At 38.3% G+C, this 18,403-nt stretch overlaps 1 protein-coding gene across 23 annotated transcripts; it reads left to right on the forward strand.

The window, feature by feature from the left end:
• The first annotated feature begins 8,012 nt into the window (after window positions 1–8,012).
• Window positions 8,013–17,944, forward strand: LOC136219276 (pentatricopeptide repeat-containing protein At5g55840). 23 transcript variants are annotated; one of them, XM_066006614.1, is made up of 8 exons: window positions 8,013–8,554; window positions 8,666–12,001; window positions 12,087–12,389; window positions 12,470–12,538; window positions 12,782–13,075; window positions 13,610–13,941; window positions 16,728–16,916; window positions 17,507–17,944. In XM_066006614.1, the coding sequence occupies exons 1-2, from the start codon at window positions 8,389–8,391 to the stop codon at window positions 11,908–11,910; spliced, it is 3,411 nt and encodes a 1,136-aa protein (XP_065862686.1). In that variant the 5' UTR covers window positions 8,013–8,388; the 3' UTR covers window positions 11,911–12,001; window positions 12,087–12,389; window positions 12,470–12,538; window positions 12,782–13,075; window positions 13,610–13,941; window positions 16,728–16,916; window positions 17,507–17,944. The 23 variants fall into 23 exon arrangements, with proteins under 23 accessions (XP_065862686.1, XP_065862689.1, XP_065862681.1 ...); XM_066006617.1 differs by having other exon boundaries at window positions 12,087–12,363; XM_066006609.1 differs by lacking the exon at window positions 12,782–13,075 and having other exon boundaries at window positions 12,087–12,204; window positions 12,288–12,389.
• The last annotated feature ends 459 nt before the right edge of the window (window positions 17,945–18,403 follow it).

Below are 18,403 nucleotides of genomic sequence, written 5' to 3' on the forward strand. Positions count from 1 at the left end.
ATCACTCATTTGGGCAATACCATTAAAGTCACCAGCGACCAACCAAGGATCCACCATATTCGTACTAATAGAGAACATGATCTCCCAAAGCCTCTTCCGGTTAGTCAGGATCGGATCGGCATAGACAAAGGAGATAAAGAAAGGGTTATTGCCAGGATAACACACCTTGCTATGAATGAATTGATTATCTATAGTAATAATATCAATATTAACACGACCTAGCTTCCAGAAAAGCCAAATCCCCCCTGCTCGACCAGTCGCCTCCGACCTGACACACTTCCAATTCTTAAGCTTATTAACCACCTCATCTGCTTGAGAACCACTAACCTTGGTTTCCAGAAGAGCAAAACAAGAAGGATTAAATTGCTTAATAAGATCATTAACATGGATGCGGGTCGCCTTGCTCGCCGCACCTCTAACATTCCAAACAAAAAAGTCCATCAGAAGGAAGACAAATGATCACAGGCCCAAACCCTAGAGCAGGTATTTATTCGGGGCTCCTGAGAGCCTAGAAGAGGTGCCAGCCGACCTTCTTTTATCCCAAGAATCAAAAGACCGAAGGTGCTTTTTAAGGTTAGTCTTAGGCTTCTTCAAAGGTAACTTATTAACTCCTATAGACTTACCAATTAGGGGGTCTACAAGAGGATGCAGGACATTAACCTCATTAAGCTTTGCTTTCCCTATCGAGCCAATGATCTTGGACTTCCCCTTAGCTAAGGCTTTGGGATCGAAAATAGGATTAATAGAGTCACCGAGGAAGGTGGCAGGCTCAGCAGGCTCAAGGCTAGGCATACTCACCTCCATATGTTCCGCAGGTAAATCCGAAGCCTGGCCATCCTCAATAGACAAGGCTCCGAATCTAGATCCTGAACCAGAAACTGAGTCACCACTGGCACCACTCTTAATAACAGGAGGCCTAGCCTTGATCTCAAGAGTAATCTGGAGAGAGATCATCTCCTTGCTGATATCTGGAACTTGATTCCGAGCAGCATTAGCACGTGGCTTTCTTCGGGTCGATCTTTTGGCCAGCATCCAAGGCCCAAAGTTCTTCTCTTCACCTTGGCTAGCTTCATCTCTACCTATGATAGGCTCCACCACCTCCTCAACCACATTCCTTCTTTTAGGGCAGCCATTAAAGGTATGGCCAAACATACCGCATTCATAGCAGATATTGTGAATACCTTCGTATTCTATATGGAAGACCTTATTCTGAACGGAAAATTTAGACAGAAGAGGCTTAGCAAGATCAATGTCAATACAAACCCTGGCAAACTTGCCTCTTACTGCCCCAACATTAGTTTTATCAACGTGGTGAACTTTCCTAACCAGGCCACCAATCTTATTTAGAAATCTTTCGTTATAGTATTCAATGGGTAATCCTGGGAATCTAACCCAAGTAAGGATCCTATTGACAGAGCAATCATGCGGATTAAAATTTGGGACCCATGGCCTCAGAGCTAAAACATGATTGGAGATGATATAAGGACCCCCATCAACTACTGCCTTATAATCTTCTGCCCTAGTAAATTTTATGACATAAAAGTCATTCTTCAGGTCCGTGATGGTAACCTTCCCTTTCTTTGCCCATTGGGCCTGGATCCTCTGGGCAAAGTAATTGAAGCTTATCCTTTTCCCAAGCACAGTGACAATTAAGGAGAGTTTCCATTTGGATCTAAGAATCCGTTTATCCTCCGATGAAAGCCAGATTACAGGGCACAACAGGTCCTCTTGCTCACCATCCTCAACATCTGAGTCAGAAAAATCTCCCTCAGAATCCTCCTCTATAAAGTCATCCTCAATCATGGGTTCTTCCTCCACCACCCCCATCACCTTATCTCTCTAGGATAATTTTCCTAGCCCTATTCCAGGGGTAGCATCAATAGCGGAAATAGAACTAGGCACTGAGACATTATGGCCAGCATCCCCTATTGCCAAAGCCTCACTCAACGGAGCTGCCCTAGCAATCAAGATAGTCGACGGGACCTCTCCCCGGCCCTCCTCCATACCTGCCTGCTTCCCCGCCACACTACCAATGCCATCCAAAAATCCAGGCGCGGATCTGCCTCCCGCCTCTGCCGCATCGGGCGCGGGCCTTCCGCCCACCACAACCACAGCAGGCGTGGGCCTGCCTCCCTCCAAAACCACAGCATGCGCGGGCCTGCCTCCCTCAACTGCCGCAGCAAGCGCCGAAGACCCACTCCCAACTGGCACGGACTCCGCCTCCCTTGGCACCCTCTCCCTGGACGACCCCTCCTCCGCGTCCCCAGCATCAGCCAAAACCACAGCCGAATCCGACCTCATCACCCCAACAATGGCCGGCCGCTCCCTCTCAGACGAACGGTCCCGGACCCGATCGCCACTCCCCCGCCTGCCATACACAAAATGCGCCGATCTCCCATCGCCCAACCCTCCCTCCCCAACCGAGCTCGGATCCGCAACCAGCGGCCTCGCCCCAACACGATCCCCCCATTCCTGGCCTGATCGGCCGCCGGTGCCGCCAGAACGCGCCTTCCTCCGCTCACGCTCACTCAATCGCTCGTCCAGTCGCTCCTTCACCATTCGCCTTCCTTATATTACTATTAATTACTATTTTTTAATTACTATTAATATAGATAATTTAAATTTGTATATTTTCTCCTACGATGCCAACGAAGCGAAATGACCTCTAAAACACATCTTACAAATTCTTTCTGCTTCCGCTATTATATATAGTATAGATTTATAGATAGATAGTTAATTTTGTAAAAATTTAGGGATCTTGTGATTATTACAGCATTTTTTAAAAATAAAAGGGATAAGTTGTGAAAATATCCCATAACGTTTATAGCCAATAGTAATTTTACCTTAATATTAGCGGCCAAGAGAAATTTTAATCGTGACTTATAGATCAAAGAGGGAGAAAGCACTCAAACTCCCAGCAAATGGAGCCGCATTTTCACGGAATCAATAAGGAAGAATTCTGTGTAATATCTCCCTTACGAAATGCCTTGGTAAGTATTTGGGAGTTCCTCTCATCCATGAAAGAATTAACAGAACTACCTTTGCTGAAACAATAAACAAGATGCAATCAAAGCTGAGTACGTGGAAAGCAAACTCTCTCTCCTTGGCGGGGAGAGTCACTTTGGTTCAGTCAGTTACTTCGGCAGCCCCAAACCACATTATGCAAACTAATATGCTTCCTATCGGAATCCTGAAAAGGATGGATAAATTAAATAGAAGTTTCATTTGGGACAACAATGGCCAGGAGAAGAAACTCCATCTTCTCCCATCGGAGGTTGTTTGTCAACCGAAAGAAAAAGGGGGTCTGGGTATTAGGAAGGCGAGTGACAATAATAAGGTGCTGCTTATGAAGCTTCTATGGCGTATATGGAAAGAGCCTAATTCCTTTTGGGTTACTGTTCTAGCCTCAAAATATAAAAATGACCTTATTTTTGGAGGAAATAGGAGTTTGGTAAGAAATCGTTCCCATTTGTGGCGGAGTATCAATGGGGTTTTCAAGGATTTCTTTAATGGCTTGGCTTGGAGTATAGGAGATGGGACTTCGGTCTCCTTTTGGGATGATGTTTGGTTAGATAACAAAAAATTGAGAGAGAGAGTTCTATGACCCCTGTTCCTGATAGTTTATCAAAATGGAAGGTTGCTGATTTTTTGGATGAAACTGGGAGCTGGAGATGGGAAATATTGGAGGCCTTTTTCGATGAAAGTATCCTTCTTCAGTTGCGATGTGTGTTGGTTGTGAGGGATGCGAATATGAGGGATATGCCTCGTTAGAAAGGTTCATCAACAGGGTTGTTCACGTGCAAATCAACGTATCAAATGTTGACTAACGAGATTGCTAACTCTGAGCCTAATAAGATTTTTAACCTGATTTGGAGCCTGAAAGCCCCACAATGAAATAGAACGTTTGCTTGGCTTTGTACTCATGATAGACCTATCACAAATGTTGAAAGAAGGAGGCGTCACTTGGTCGACTATGGTTCATGTACTCGGTGTAATAGTGCGGAGGAGACTCTCACACATGCGCTTTAGGACTGCCCTGATAGTGCTGAAACTTGGAAAGTTATTCTCCCACAAGATCATTGGACTTTGTTTTTTGATATGAGGGAAGAGAACTGGTTTACAGGGTGCATTGCGAAGCCGGACTGTTACTTTGGGGTGTCTAATTGGCAAATCAAATTCCTGGTTACTGCTGCTCTTCTTTGGGAATGGAGGAATAAGTACCTATTTCAACCCGATTTCTCTATTCCTTGGGACAAACAGAATGTGATCCATAGTCGTGTGAGAGACTATCTTTCTAGTTGGGTACATACCTTAGAGCGGGGTAAATCAAATGACAAATTTAAAGTGTGGATTAATTGGAAGGTTCCGCCTGAAGGAATTTTCAAATTGAACACTGATGGGTTTAGAAAGGAAGAGACGAACAACATCGTAGCGGGTGGTGTACTTCGGGATGAGAATGGTCGGTGGATTAAAGGGTTCGTGCATAATATTGGTACTGGTTCGTCTTTTAAAGCCGGGCTCTCGGGCGTTGCTTCTGGGTTAAAAATGGCGAAAGCTCTGAGTATTAAGAATTTGGTTATTGAGTCTGACAGTAAGGAAGCAGTCAAATTCATTTTAGAAAATTGTCCCTTGCACCATCCCTCAAGATCATTGATTCGACAAACACAAATGCTGCTATCCAGTTTTAGAGAGGCCCGGCTAATTCATGTTCTGCGGGAAGGTAATCGAAGTGCAGATTTTCTAGCTAAGAAAGCCTATGATTTTCCAGTTGGGATCACAGAGCTCATTGTTGCCCCTGCAGATATGCATAATGTGCTGTTATTGGACTTGAAGGGTATTGCTTTACCCAGGAATGTTACTGCTAAAGGCAACCTGAGTGTTTGAATTTTTTTTTCCTGTAGTTTTTTTTGCTGTGTTCGTGTATCTATGTTTTGGTTTTTTTGTTGTTTTTGCTGGTTTGCTGTCTCTGTTTTTTAGCTTCATTTGTATACCAAAAAAAATAAGGAAAAATTCTCCGTGTGTATGTTTGAAGAGCTTTGGAAATTTAGCAGGCAACGACAACTGAAAACTGGTGAAATTTGAGTGAATTAGTTTAAAGAAACAGAATATCTTGAAAAAGAAGATCTAAAAATATGGTTAGATAAGCTTCTGGTTCTACTTCCCCAATTGACCGTGGGCAGTGAAGAAGAGAATCAGAAAAAGAACAGCTCCAGCTCCCTAAAATTCCAACAGAAAGGTATGCAAATGAAATGAAATCTACTTATATTTGTTTAAGTGCTTAGCGTTTGCAGTGAAAATTACAGATTTGGAATATTCATCCACTCCATAATTTACGAAGTATTCGATGAATTATTGCTCATCAACTTGATAATGTTAGGGCTAAAATTACTCTTAACTGCCAACGTTAGGATAAAATTATACCAATTTAGACATTAGAGATAAAATTGCTCTTGACCCTAAACGTCAGTGGTATTTTCGCACATTATCCCAAAATAAAATAAAAAATAATTATTATAGTGTATTTTTTGAAAACAGAACGATGAGTGTAATATCACTCTTGACTGAATACAAGTAAACGGGGACAACATAGGTTGGTAAGTTCTAAATCAACGGGTGAACACGCTAACCTCTACCTTTGATTATGGCTTTAATGCATATAGAGAAGGATTTCACAGTTCCTTCTGAAAATTTTTAGGGTACTCATGGAGTAATACTTCCAACCAATGAATTCACGATACATGTATAATTAGTTTTTCTTTCCACCAATCATGTCCATGTAGTGGGATACAGAATGATTTTCATTGGTATGGAGTATTACTTCCGGAGTAATGTAAAATTTCTCTGATTCTTCCATACCAACTTAGCCGCCCGGCGCTTCTATTAGAGCATCTCCAATAGGATGACATGGCTCTCTAAATTGTCAAATTTAGCTAGCCATTTAGAGAGTGACCACTCCAATAAGGTGACATGGCTCTCTAAAATAAATAGCTAGCCATTTTCACTAGCTAAATTTGGCTTGTCTCTTTGGCTAGTTATTTCTATTTTTTTATTCATTTTTTCTCTTTCCTCTTTGTATCTTTTTTCTACTTTTTCTTTTTTTCTTTAAATTTAATCACTTTTAATGATAAAATAATCAAATAGAGAGTCAAATAGCTAGCATGGTTGGAGCAAGACATAAATTTGGCTAGCTAAATTTGACTAAACTAATATTTTATATTATTTTAGAGAGCCAAATAACTAGTTAGTGTTGGAGATGCTCTTAGCATAACAAACGGCCAACCCAGTCCTCTCGTACTAGGGTTGGCTCCTTGCAGTTCTTTCTTTTCTGATTCGGCACCCTACTTGGTTAATTACTTGTATATGGACAAGTCTACATCTTCGGGATAAAGTACGTCTACACCATTTTCGATAGCCATTAATTCCTGGCTCGGCCAACTATACTTTTTCGGGCAGAAGGCACCAAAACCATTTGGAACCTACCTCTTTGGCCGCCGTGGTCAAAAGACGAAATTACAGCTAAGAGATATATGGGCTAATTACAAATCTAGCCTAATTAAGAGGGGCCTTTTACATATCTAACCCACTTTGCTTCCATCTTACCAAATTAGACACTTTCAACCATTTTGGACAAAATTACCATTAGTTCTATTCAATCATCGATCTACTTCTTCCGCTTCTTCTTCTTCTTCTTCTTCTTCTTCTTCTTCTTCTTCTTCTTCGTTTCAACTTCTTCTTCGGTTTATCTTTTTCAATTTCTGATACCAATCATTAGCGATTTTTGAGATTATTGACGTATTATGTTCAATTTCCCGTAGAAATGGTATGTTTTTATCTTATACGCTTGCTTTTCTCGTCGGTCTTGCCTCTTTCTTCATCTGTAATGGCATCGTTTCAATTTCCTCTATTTTCCACAATTTTTCTCAATTTTCCTCCATTGCTGTCGCATTTGTGACGAAATTTGTCCATTTCGTCACAAATGCGACAACCGTTGCCGCATTTCATGCGACAACTCTTGTCGCATTTGTGACGAAATGCGATAAATTTCGTCACAAATGCGACAGCAATGGAGGAAAATTGAGAAAAATTGTGGAAAATAGAGGAAATTGAAACGATGCCATTACAGATGAAGAAAGAGGCAAGACCGACGAGAAAAGTAAGCGTATAAGATAAAAACATACCATTTCTACGGGAAATTGAACATAATACGTCAATAATCTCAAAAATCGCTAATGATTGGTATCAGAAATTGAAGAAGTTGAAACGAAGAAGAAGAAGAAGAAGATCGATGATTGAATAGAACTAAGGGTAATTTTGTCCAAAATGGTTGAAAGTGTCTAATTTGGTAAGATGGAAGCAAAGTGGGTTACATATGTAAAAGGCTCTTCTTAATTGGGCTAGATTTGTAATTAGCCCGAGATATATAGCCTAATAAAAAGGCTTAATACATCATTTGCCCCCTGAACTTGTCCAAAAAGCTTGATTGGCTCCCTGAACTTTCAAAGTGTTCCAATAGCCCCCTGAACTTGCATAAAATATTTAGTTAGCCCCCTAAACTTGCGTAAAATATAATCAATTAATCATTCGGTCGTAAAAAAGTAAGTTAAATGCGGAATATGTATTCCACGCATCTTAGAATGTTATTACATAATTAGAAAATAGATTAAAAATGAAGTTATTGTTTGCTCAACTATACAACTTGTCTTCTCTAATATTAGAATTGTATACTCCGATTTTGGTCGTTTTACTTTTTTTAAGACTCGTGGAATGCATCTTCCGCATTTAACTTACTTTTTTTTTACGATCGAGTGATCAATTGATTACATTTTACGCAAGTTCAGGAGGCTAACTGAACATTTTATACAAGTTCAGGGAGCTATCGGAATATTTTGAAAGTTCAAGAGACCAATCAAGCTTTTTGGACAAGTTTAGGGAGCAAATGATGTATTAGGCCTAATAAAAATCTGGAGTCTAAGCAACATTGACCTGATATTGATTTCTGTCCTTCTCACTTCCCGAAAACCTCTACCTCTTCGTAACGTCAAAACAACTCTCTTCTTTTCTCTATTTGCTTGGAACTCCCACTGAACCCCTTTCTCTCTCTCCGCTGCTCTGTTCCTCCTCCGATCAACGCTCTTCTGAATATCGATAATTACTTCAGCTTTACTGGCATAAATTTTGATAATGAAATGAAACTCGCCGGCTCTTCCCCTAGTTTGCTGAAGCTATTGAATAAGTTGAGCTCTTCCCCTGGTAACTCTCTCTCTACCTAAAGTAATCTGTACTTGCTTTATCTGAAGTCTGAGTTTTTAAATACTGCTTTTGGTTCCTAAAGCTTTCTAATGAAAATATCGTAAACCACCATTTTTCCACCAGAGCTTCAATTATAGAATGATGTTCTCATGTTTAACTTCCTCAAAGTGCAAAAAGATCTCCCAGTTCCCCCATCAATTATCAAAATGTAAACCCTTTTCCCACATGAACTCTTCTGATTGTTCCGGCCAAAGATTGCGAAATGAACATAAAAATCCAGTTTTCACCAATACACGAACTACAGGTATCCCTCCTTCATTTTCTATATATGCATATTTAAATAGATGTTATAGACTTAATGCATTTATCCACGAATGATAGCAAGTTCTCTGTATAAGTGTGGATTTTGGAATAGCAGGTTCTGCCACGGAGAAAAGCATATATGCTATGCTCACCATAGGCCGCTGGGATTCGCTGAACTACATGGAATATAGATTAGCTTCATTGAGGCCTGTCCATGGGAGATTAGCCCTGAAATTCCTCGACTGGATAATTCAGCAGCCTGGTTTGGAACTCAGTGACCTCATTCACATATTCTCCATCACTACTCATATACTTGTTAGAGCTAAAATGTATGAGCAAGCCAAATCAATTATAAAACACCTCTTGCACATGGATATTGGTTCAAGTTCTGTTTTTAGTGTTTTAATGAAAACTTACCCATTTTGTAAGTCAAACCCTTCTGTATTTGACCTCTTAATAAGGGTTTATTTAAAAGAAGGAATGGTTAGTGATGCTTCAAAGACCTTCCATCTGATGGGTTTTCGAGGTTTCAGTCCTTCTATTTATACTTGTAATATGGTGATGGCTTCGATGGTGAAAGGCTGGAGGGTTGGGAATGTCTGGTTGTTTTTTGAGGAAATGCTTGCTAGGAGAATTTGTCCAAATGTTGCTACCTTCAATATATTAATCAATATCTTGTGCATGGAAGGGAAGCTACATAAAGCTGGTTATCTGTTACTAAAGATGGAAAAATGTGGTTACATGCCAACTACAGTTACTTATAATACTGTACTCAATTGGTATTGTAAGAGGAGAAAGTATAAGGCAGCTCTTCAATTAATTGATCAAATGGGGTCGAAGGGAATAGAAGCAGATGTATGCACATATAATGTGCTTATTGATGATTTGTGCAGAAACAATAGGAGTGCAAAAGGTTATTTACTCTTGAAAAAGATGAAGAACAGAAAGATATCTCCAAATGAAGTCACCTATAATACCATAATCAATGGATTTGTGAAGGAGGGAAAGATTGGGGTTGCTACCAGGATTTTTGATGAGATGTCCATGCTTAATCTTTTGCCAAATCATGTCACTTTCAATTCTTTGATTGTTGGGCACTGTGATAACGGCCAATTTGAACAAGCTTTAAGGCTTTTGGACATGATGGAAGCAACTGGATTAGGGCCTAATAAGGCCAGTTATGGTGCCCTTTTAAATGGTTTGTGCAGGCATGCCAAGTTTGAGTTAGCCAGAAGCCTTCTAGAGAGAATGAAGAATAATGGCATGGTTATTGGTTGTGTTGCATACACAACAGTTATTGATGGTTTCTGCAAAAGTGGATTACTTGATGAATCTTTGCAGTTGCTTGATGCGATGTTGAAGGATGGTGTAAGCCCTGATGTTATAACTTTCTCTGCCCTCATAAATGGATTTTGCAGAGTGGGGAAGATTAAAAATGCAAAGGAAATAATTTGTAAAATGTACAGAGCTGGACTACCCCCAAACAATATTGTATATGCTACTTTAATCTACAATTATTGCAAAATGGGGAATGTTATTGAAGCATTGAAGGCCTATGCAGCAATGAGTCGCAGTGGCTATTGTGCAAACCATTTCATATGTAATATGTTAGTGACATCTCTTTGCAAGGATGGGAAGGTTACAGAGGCAGAGTATTTTCTGCATCACATGAGTAGAATAGGCATCATTCCCAACTCGGTCGCTTTTGATTGTATAATAAATGGTTATGGGAGTTTGGGTGAAGGGTTAAAAGCTTTTTCTGTGTTGGATGAGATGATCAAAGTGGGTCAGCATCCAAGTTATTTCACATATAGTGGTCTGATTAAAGGATTATGTAAGGGAGGGAATTTGGAGGAGGGAAGGAAATTAATGGATAAACTACGCAGCATTCCTTCTGCTGTTGATACTGCTACCTATAATACACTTCTCGTAACAACATGTAAGCTGGGCAAGTTGTCAGATGCAGTGGCCCTTGTTGATGAGATGGTTCGACATAATGTTCTTCCTGATAGTTATACATATGCTATTATTCTTTCTGGATTAAGTAGGAGCGGAAAAATGGTATGTGCTCTTCTTCTTTTTAGAAAACTTCTAGAAAAAGGAACTCTATCTCCAGATAATGTTATATACACCAGTTTAATTGATGGCCTTTTCAAGTTAGGTCAGTCAAAAGTGGCTATTTATTTATACGAAGAGATGGAGAACAATGGTGTACATCCCGATACTATTGCAATTAATGCTATTATAGATGGATACTCAAGGATGGGAAGAATGGATTTGGCAGGGAAACTTTTCACAATGATGTGGAGTGAGAGTTTAACAACCCCTACTTTGGCTACATTTAATATTCTTTTACACGGATATGCAAAGAGGAAAGATTTGTCAAAATGCTCTTATGTATATAATATCATGAGGAAGATGGGTAAGTTGCCTGACAAATTGACTTGCCATTCTCTCATGCTTGGACTTTGCAAGTCTTCCATGTTGGATATCGGACTTAAATTTTTGAAAAGCATGTTAGTGGAAGGATTTGTAGTTGATCAGTGCACATTTAACATGCTAATCATTAAATCTTGCGAAATAGGTGATATGGGAAAAGTCTCCGATTTGTTGAATATTATGAGGTTATTCAAGATTTGTCCTAATGTAAACAGCTACAACTCCATCATCAATGCACTGCACCGAGTTTCTGCTATCCAAGAGTCTCATCTTCTATTGCATGAAATGTTGGAGGCTGGTTTAATCCCAGACATCACAAAATATATCACTTCAATTAATTGTGCATGTAGACTGGGGGATGTACAAAGGGCATTCAAGCTAAAAGATGAAATGGAAGCATTGGGTGTGAGTCCACAGGATGTTGCTGAGAGTGCTGTGGTGAGAGGGCTTGCCAAGTGTGGGAAGGTTGAAGAAGCAAAGTTGGTCCTTGATTTCATGCTTCGGAAGAGTCTTATTCCAACTGTTGCTACTTTTACAACTCTAATGCACATGTTTTGTAGGAAGAGCAATGTCTCAGAGGCTTTGAAGTTGAGGGATACAATGGAGCTTTGTGGTCTGAAACTTGATGTTGTGGCATATAATGTCCTGATTACTGGCCTTTGTTCTGATGGTGATGTGGCATCTGCTTTTGAACTGTACAAAGAGATAAAACAAAGGGGCCTATGGCCAAATATAACAACATATTGCATTCTCATCAATGCCATTTCCAATGATGATATTAGTCTTGTTAAAGGTGAAGTACTTTTGAAGGATTTACAGGATAGGGGAGTGATATCTAAGCATCAGGTTGGAAGCATCCGAGAGCAGCTAATAGTTGCCATGTATAAGTTGAAGTCCTTGAAGCAGAAGAGAGGATAGTGCCAATATATAGCCAGGTAGCAAATTAAGGTGTCAGAGGAGGCTGATTTCAACTTCAATTATACAATTAATTCTGTTAGTAATGATTCAGGTGTTATCCCCTCTTCGAGTCAATTTCTCTCTCTTTTATGTTTCTCTTTCCTTATTTGTGATTTATGTGTCTTTTTGCCTTTCAGTTTCCAACTCCGGGCATCACAACTATTCTGTTAATGCTGAAAGGTCTTACATTTGATTAGTTGACATTGGAGGAAGCATTATAATGGTGCAAAGCACAGATCATGCAATTGTCATTTGGTAGTACTAATGATTTATGTATCTCTTATTTTCTAATGTGCCTTTGTTGTCTCATGTTTCTGTTTGATGATTACACCTATTAGGAAACCAAGCCCAATCTCAAAGTTTCCAGGTTTAGAGGTTAGATGGGATTAAGGTTAGAAGAGGTCTTGAATGCAAGTAAGGAATGGGTTTCTGATTAAGGGGTAAAGGAAAGATATTTTTAGCATAACCCTTGATAGTTTTAGCGTCTACCTGTTTTACTAATATTTCATTTATCTAGCAGGTGTCTTGTCATAGCCAGCGATTTCAAGTCACAGTCAATGCTGAGATATGATTTCTTGTTTGGTTAGAGGTAAACTTGCTGCAGCTTCCTTCCATATTTTCTACCTTGTACTTCTATTGACTTGTACATATCCTATTTCATTGATCTGTCTTATTTAGGCTTTAATTAGATCTTTCACTTTCATTTGATTACTCTAATTGAGCTTTTATTATCTGAATGCTGATATTAAAGGATATGTTAATGTGCTAGATATTTTTCTATCATTATTTCTAATATTCAATAAAACTGATGGGATGGCTCATGTTAAAACAGGGATAAAAAAGCAATTATTTTTTACCAACCAATTTACAAATCTAGCTTTAGTTATGAGGAAAGGGTGATGATGTAATATGAAGACCAACAATAATTGTCTTGTTGGAATTTAGGATTCTGGATTAATTGAACTATAATATGAAGAGCAGTCGTTTGCTTGTCATTAACCTATGCTCCATGAAAATGGCAACAAGAAGATTGTAGATGTGAATTTCATATAGCATTGTGAAAGGAAAACAAAAGGGTGGACAGAATAATTTGGCTTATACATCTTCCAAATGCTTAAGCTGTTAGGTAAGACCCAAGAATAACTTCTATTATGATCTCTTACACACTCTGGCACGCAAATGCTCATTGGCTTGAAGTGTATATAATTCATGCTCATCTTACCATGTATTGAAATTCCATTGATAAATGAAGTTGCCAAGATTTGAACCTTGGATCACTTGATCTAAGAGGCTTTTATACCATGTCAAGGAACCATTTGACGCAAGATAAGGCTCAATAATTATCTCTGGCCCAACATTAATGTTTGAAACAAAACAAAAGATACAATGCTTGTACTCACCAAATGTGCTAGGGGTGTCATCTTGCACATGCAAAGTATCCAACTATGATTAACACACACAAAAAGAAAAATCCTAATGAGCATTGTCTTGGGTGATGGCCCAATGGGTGCTCTCAACCATGTCCTTGTGATCTACTGCTATGAGATTGCCAAATTTTTTGAGTTTCATTCATGCTTGAGGCTCTTCATGTCATTTTTAAATGTTCTATGATTGAGGGTCATATACTGTATTAGATTGTTGATCTTTGTCAAGATTTCAGGAGAACCATATCTCCATGCTTGATTGCAACTGAACGAAAGAACAAAGCCGGGAAGCAAGTGTTTGCTGATGGTAGAGATAAGAGATGGCCAAGGAGGGGACCAAATCAAAAGTGTGTTTGTATCTCTTTCTTCCATTTGCAGCAAGATATGAAGGCATGGAGAGAAACGACTCGTAGAATTTGTTGATGTTATACCTTCAGGTCAGGCCTTTCACGTTAGAAGTTGTAATGCATTTACTGTTGGCACAGAAGACAGAATTTTATGAGTCTTTATGCATTTGCTTGGCACAAACAAAGACATCCCTCCCTCTCTCTCTCTCGAATTTATATTGGTATGTTCTTTCTGTTTATATGCATGCCTGAATTTTCAATATATGCATACATATGCTCAATATACGTGTGGCTCTAAGTTTTCTTTATTTTTGAATTTTTTGTTGTTGTTTTAGAATGGTTGCTTTTGTCTTTGGGGTTTAATTTTTGATTGATTTTAGTTGGGTTTTTGGACCTCTAGCTTTAATAAGTTGTTCCAGATAATGGGTTGGATTTATTCATGTTAAATTCTGTAGATTTGCAGTTTGGAGTTTGCTTGTTGTATCTGGGGTAGAGATGAATTTACTTTAAACTAATTTGTGATCTTTTCCCCCATTTTTAACCTTTTCCTTTTTTGATTGACTAAATAATTGGAAAGCTAAGTTTACTGGGGAACCTTTTCTTCTTCTTTTGGGGAAAATTGGATAGTGATCAGTAGTCTTAGTTTTGGTTAGGGTAAAGTCCAGAAAACCCTGTGCTTTCATGTTCACACGTTTTGTCAAATAGGTACCTGTTTGGCAGTCAAGTCTGAGTACATGGAAGTTCCTACAAGTTCTGGACAAAGAAGTCCAACTAATAATGAGAAGAAAAAGGACCCTTTGGATGATACAAGCCAAAGACCTGATTGTGAATATGTTGTGAGAGATGAGTCGATCACACTAGATAAGCAAGAAAGCATCAAACCTGAGAAGGAGACTGACCCAGCTGCGGCTGGGACGACGTCTAGAAAGCCAAAAATAAAAGGATTATCATTGACTGAGTTATTCACACCTGAACAATTAAGAGAGCATATTGGTATAAGATATGGATTATATTTTTGGGGTTACAGTTAAATTGAAATGTTTATTGGTCATGAGCACTCTAAAAATGAAGATTGACCGAAAAATGGAAGAGAGAAATAGAAAAGAGAGATAATCGGAGAGATAGAGAGAGAAATCCAAGAGAGAGTACATAGCGGGCTTAAAGCGTGACAACACAGGACCACTTGGTCACACTGGCTCTGATACCATGTCATGGAACCATTTGAACTAAAAGCTCATAGTTCAAGGTCCACTCCATATTAATATCTGACAGTAGCATTTGAATCATCCCAGAATTTTGGAGAGAGAGAAAGGAAAGGGGAGAGCAAGAAACAAAGGAAGAAACCTTAAAATAGGAAATTCAATCCCTTTTTCATTTCATCTTCTTTTACCCCTTCTCAATTCTAGTCAACAATGGAGTTCGTGTGAAGGGTATTGTTGTAATTTTTATGTTAGTTGAGTGTTTGTGGGTGCCAAATTTTAATTAAAAATATCAAACTCGCATTGACCGGCTAAAAGTACTAAATTGTCCAGGCAACTTTATTAGAGGTATATTTTTGGGACAAAATAAAATCTAGGTAGCAAAGTGTGAACTAGGGTAAAGTTCAGGTACCATTGGTGCAATTTACTCGTTGACGGGTAATAATTCTTCTATTCTTGTGGTGCATTTAGGATGACAGCATCTGAAGTTAGTATTTTAATCTTGAGACAGGTGAAATAAAGACAATATCATTTCGTATTATATACCTGGAGGTGGTCTTATAAAGCCCTGAGAACTTGATATTTTTTTTCTTCCAATGCAAGATAAACATTTGGTGAATGGGATGTGAATGATCCTGCTTTACTGTGATTTTTTACGAAGCTAAAGATTAGAAAAAAAAAAAAAAAAGTTGAAATCCCGAGTCACCAAGAAAGGTTTATTCTCATGTTAAGCCTTGAATAGGTCCTAGCAAGCCTGAGACACTAAGTTATTTGTTTTGTTTCCCATATAAATTTACCTGTTCTTCATCTTCCCTTTGCAGTATTCAAAAGGCTAGTACACATGCACATATTCTTACTTTTAGACCAATGTATTAATTGTACAATAATTTGGGCAGACATGCTAGTCTTGCATCAAGATTTCAGATTAATGATTAAGATGAATTAACGTAATTATGAAAAAAAGATGCTAGTTGCATCTCCAAGAAAACAAAGTCGGCCTACACTTCAAAATTTTAAACAAATGAAGGGACTGCCCGTTGTAGTCTACGTTCTTATACGGAAGTTGACTCAGATAGCTGGAAATGAACCCCAGAAATCACTAGAATGTAAATTTCTTATCATATGAGCCTTGGCGCAACGGTAAACGTTGTTGTCGTGTGACCAAGAGGTCACGGGTTCGAATCTTAGTAGCGGCCTCTTGCCAAATAAATTGGCAGGGGAAGGCTTGCCCCCAGTACACCCTTGTGGTGGGACCCCTCCCCGGACCCTCGCTCAGCGGGGACGCGTAGTACGACCGGGCCGTCCTTATTAAGTAGTGGACTAGCATGCATCTCTTGCATCCAGAAGTTAATTGTCATATTTACAGTTTTTTTTTTACAGAATAAGAGTCGGAGAGGCCTTTAAAGGCGTATAGAATTTTGTATTTATTTTCCAGAAAAAATGGTTTTGCTGCATTCAGAGCCCAGCTACAGAATCTTGACAATGTCCCTTCTTCCTCTGAAGAGCTTCAGAGGTAGAGTAATTTTATCTGCAAGTGGCCTCATTATATATTTTACCAAAGAAGATAGAACTGTGAAGAGATAAATCCTGCTGGAATTTACTGTGTTGTACGACTTTGAGCTTGAGGCTCTTCATTTCATTGGTTTTTTTTTTTTTCCTGCCAGGGTTGTAGAATCTATTTGATAGGGTGTCACGTGTCATGTTCGTGTTCGTGTTATCTGATCTATATATTCTGCTTGATTATAGACGATAAAAATGCAACAAAAATAATAATTGTGTCCTACTATATGATGGTTAATCTTTGTCAGGATTTGAGGAGAACCACATCTCCATAGGTGATTGCAACCCAATGAGAGAGGGGACAGGAAGAAAGTGTTTGCTGATGTGAGATGGGCACAGAGGGGACCAAATAAAATAGTGTGTCTGAATCTATCTCTTCTATGGAGGCATGAAGAAAAAGACTGAATACAATTTGTTGATGCACACCCTGGAATCAGGTACCTCATGTTACAACTTGTAATGCATTTGTTGTTAGCATGGCAGACAGAATCTAGCAATTGCTCATGATTCTTAAATTGGCTATTGCCACTTCTGAAATTCCCATTTCCATTTAATCAATATCTTTTTAACTATTGGCTTTCCAAAAAGAAATAAGTTCGTGTTAATTTCCACAATTTTAAACACTTAAAAATTTCTTGCTGGCAAGAATCTTTTAGGCAATAGCTACAAATTGGGGATTTTTTTTGTAATGTTCAATCTTTGATTAATATATTCAATGATATGGGTGTATTTTTAATGTTGGAGACATCCTAATCTTATGATAATTTTTGGCTTTTTATTAGGCAACAGAAATTAAATTATTAAACAAACTTTTTAGATCTGAACTACTATTTATTTTTTCGGTTATACAGCTTATTTTTCAATCTAAATCTAATCCCAAAATGTGCTAGGTTGTCTTTTTCTTGCCTTTATTTTGTCCATATATGAATGATCCTTTATTTTCTTGTCTTTTCTGGACTAATTATCCTTTATTATTTAGTTTTTAATTTCAACATCTTTTGCATTCCCTTTCTATTGTTATTTTTAGATATGGATGCTGCAAAGTCGGTTCCTGCAGAAATGACAATTTTAAAATTATTATTGAAAGAGATCAAACAGGAAAATACAAATTAGAAAGTGCTAAGCGAGATTATGAATGGAAAGGGGCTTAGATAATTATAATACTAAGAAAGGATTTATTTTATACATGGATCAATAGATCTATGTGGTTGCAACAAAAGAAATGACTCTGATCCGAACGTTCGAAAGGGTCTGAATGATGAAGATCGGATTGCAATTGCTCTTCTACAGATTTGGATTTCCAAGAAATATATGGTTCATTGTTTTTTTTGTGTGTTTTATACCTTTTATGGTTTTTTCTTGCTCTTTGTAGTCGTCTTTGTCCCTTTGTGGATTTTGTAAGGTTTTCCTTATGGTTTTCTGATTATATTTGGACTTTTTTCATCTAATGAATATAGAAGCATTTTGTAAAAAAAAAAAAAATCGCAATATGTTTATGATTATTTTATCTATAAATAATTGGGTAAATTACACTCATGGTCACTGAACTTTACCCATTTTCACACTATGGCCACTGAATTTCATTTCTTCCTGGTATGGCCACTGAACTTTACACTTTTTAACACTGGTGGCCACTTAACGTCTCAAAACGACCGTTGACGGCTAAAAATAAAAAAATCCAAAGCGTTAATGATATTCTAAAGAACTTTAATTCTTGAAAATTTTCGTTTTAAAGTCATTTGGGTGTTGTTTGGTTAGGAGAGAAAGTGAATTTTTAGAGAGAGAGAGTTCCAAAAAATGTGATTTTCGAAAATAAAAAAATGTGGTTTCATGATAAATATCGTTGTGAACTACTTTAATTCTTGAATATTTTCATTTTGAGGTCGTTAACGATAGTTAACGGTCATTTTGAGAAGTTAGTTAA

Source organism: Euphorbia lathyris, chromosome 2 (assembly GCF_963576675.1).
Source record: "Euphorbia lathyris chromosome 2, ddEupLath1.1, whole genome shotgun sequence".
In the NCBI taxonomy this organism is placed as follows: Eukaryota; Viridiplantae; Streptophyta; class Magnoliopsida; order Malpighiales; family Euphorbiaceae; genus Euphorbia; species Euphorbia lathyris.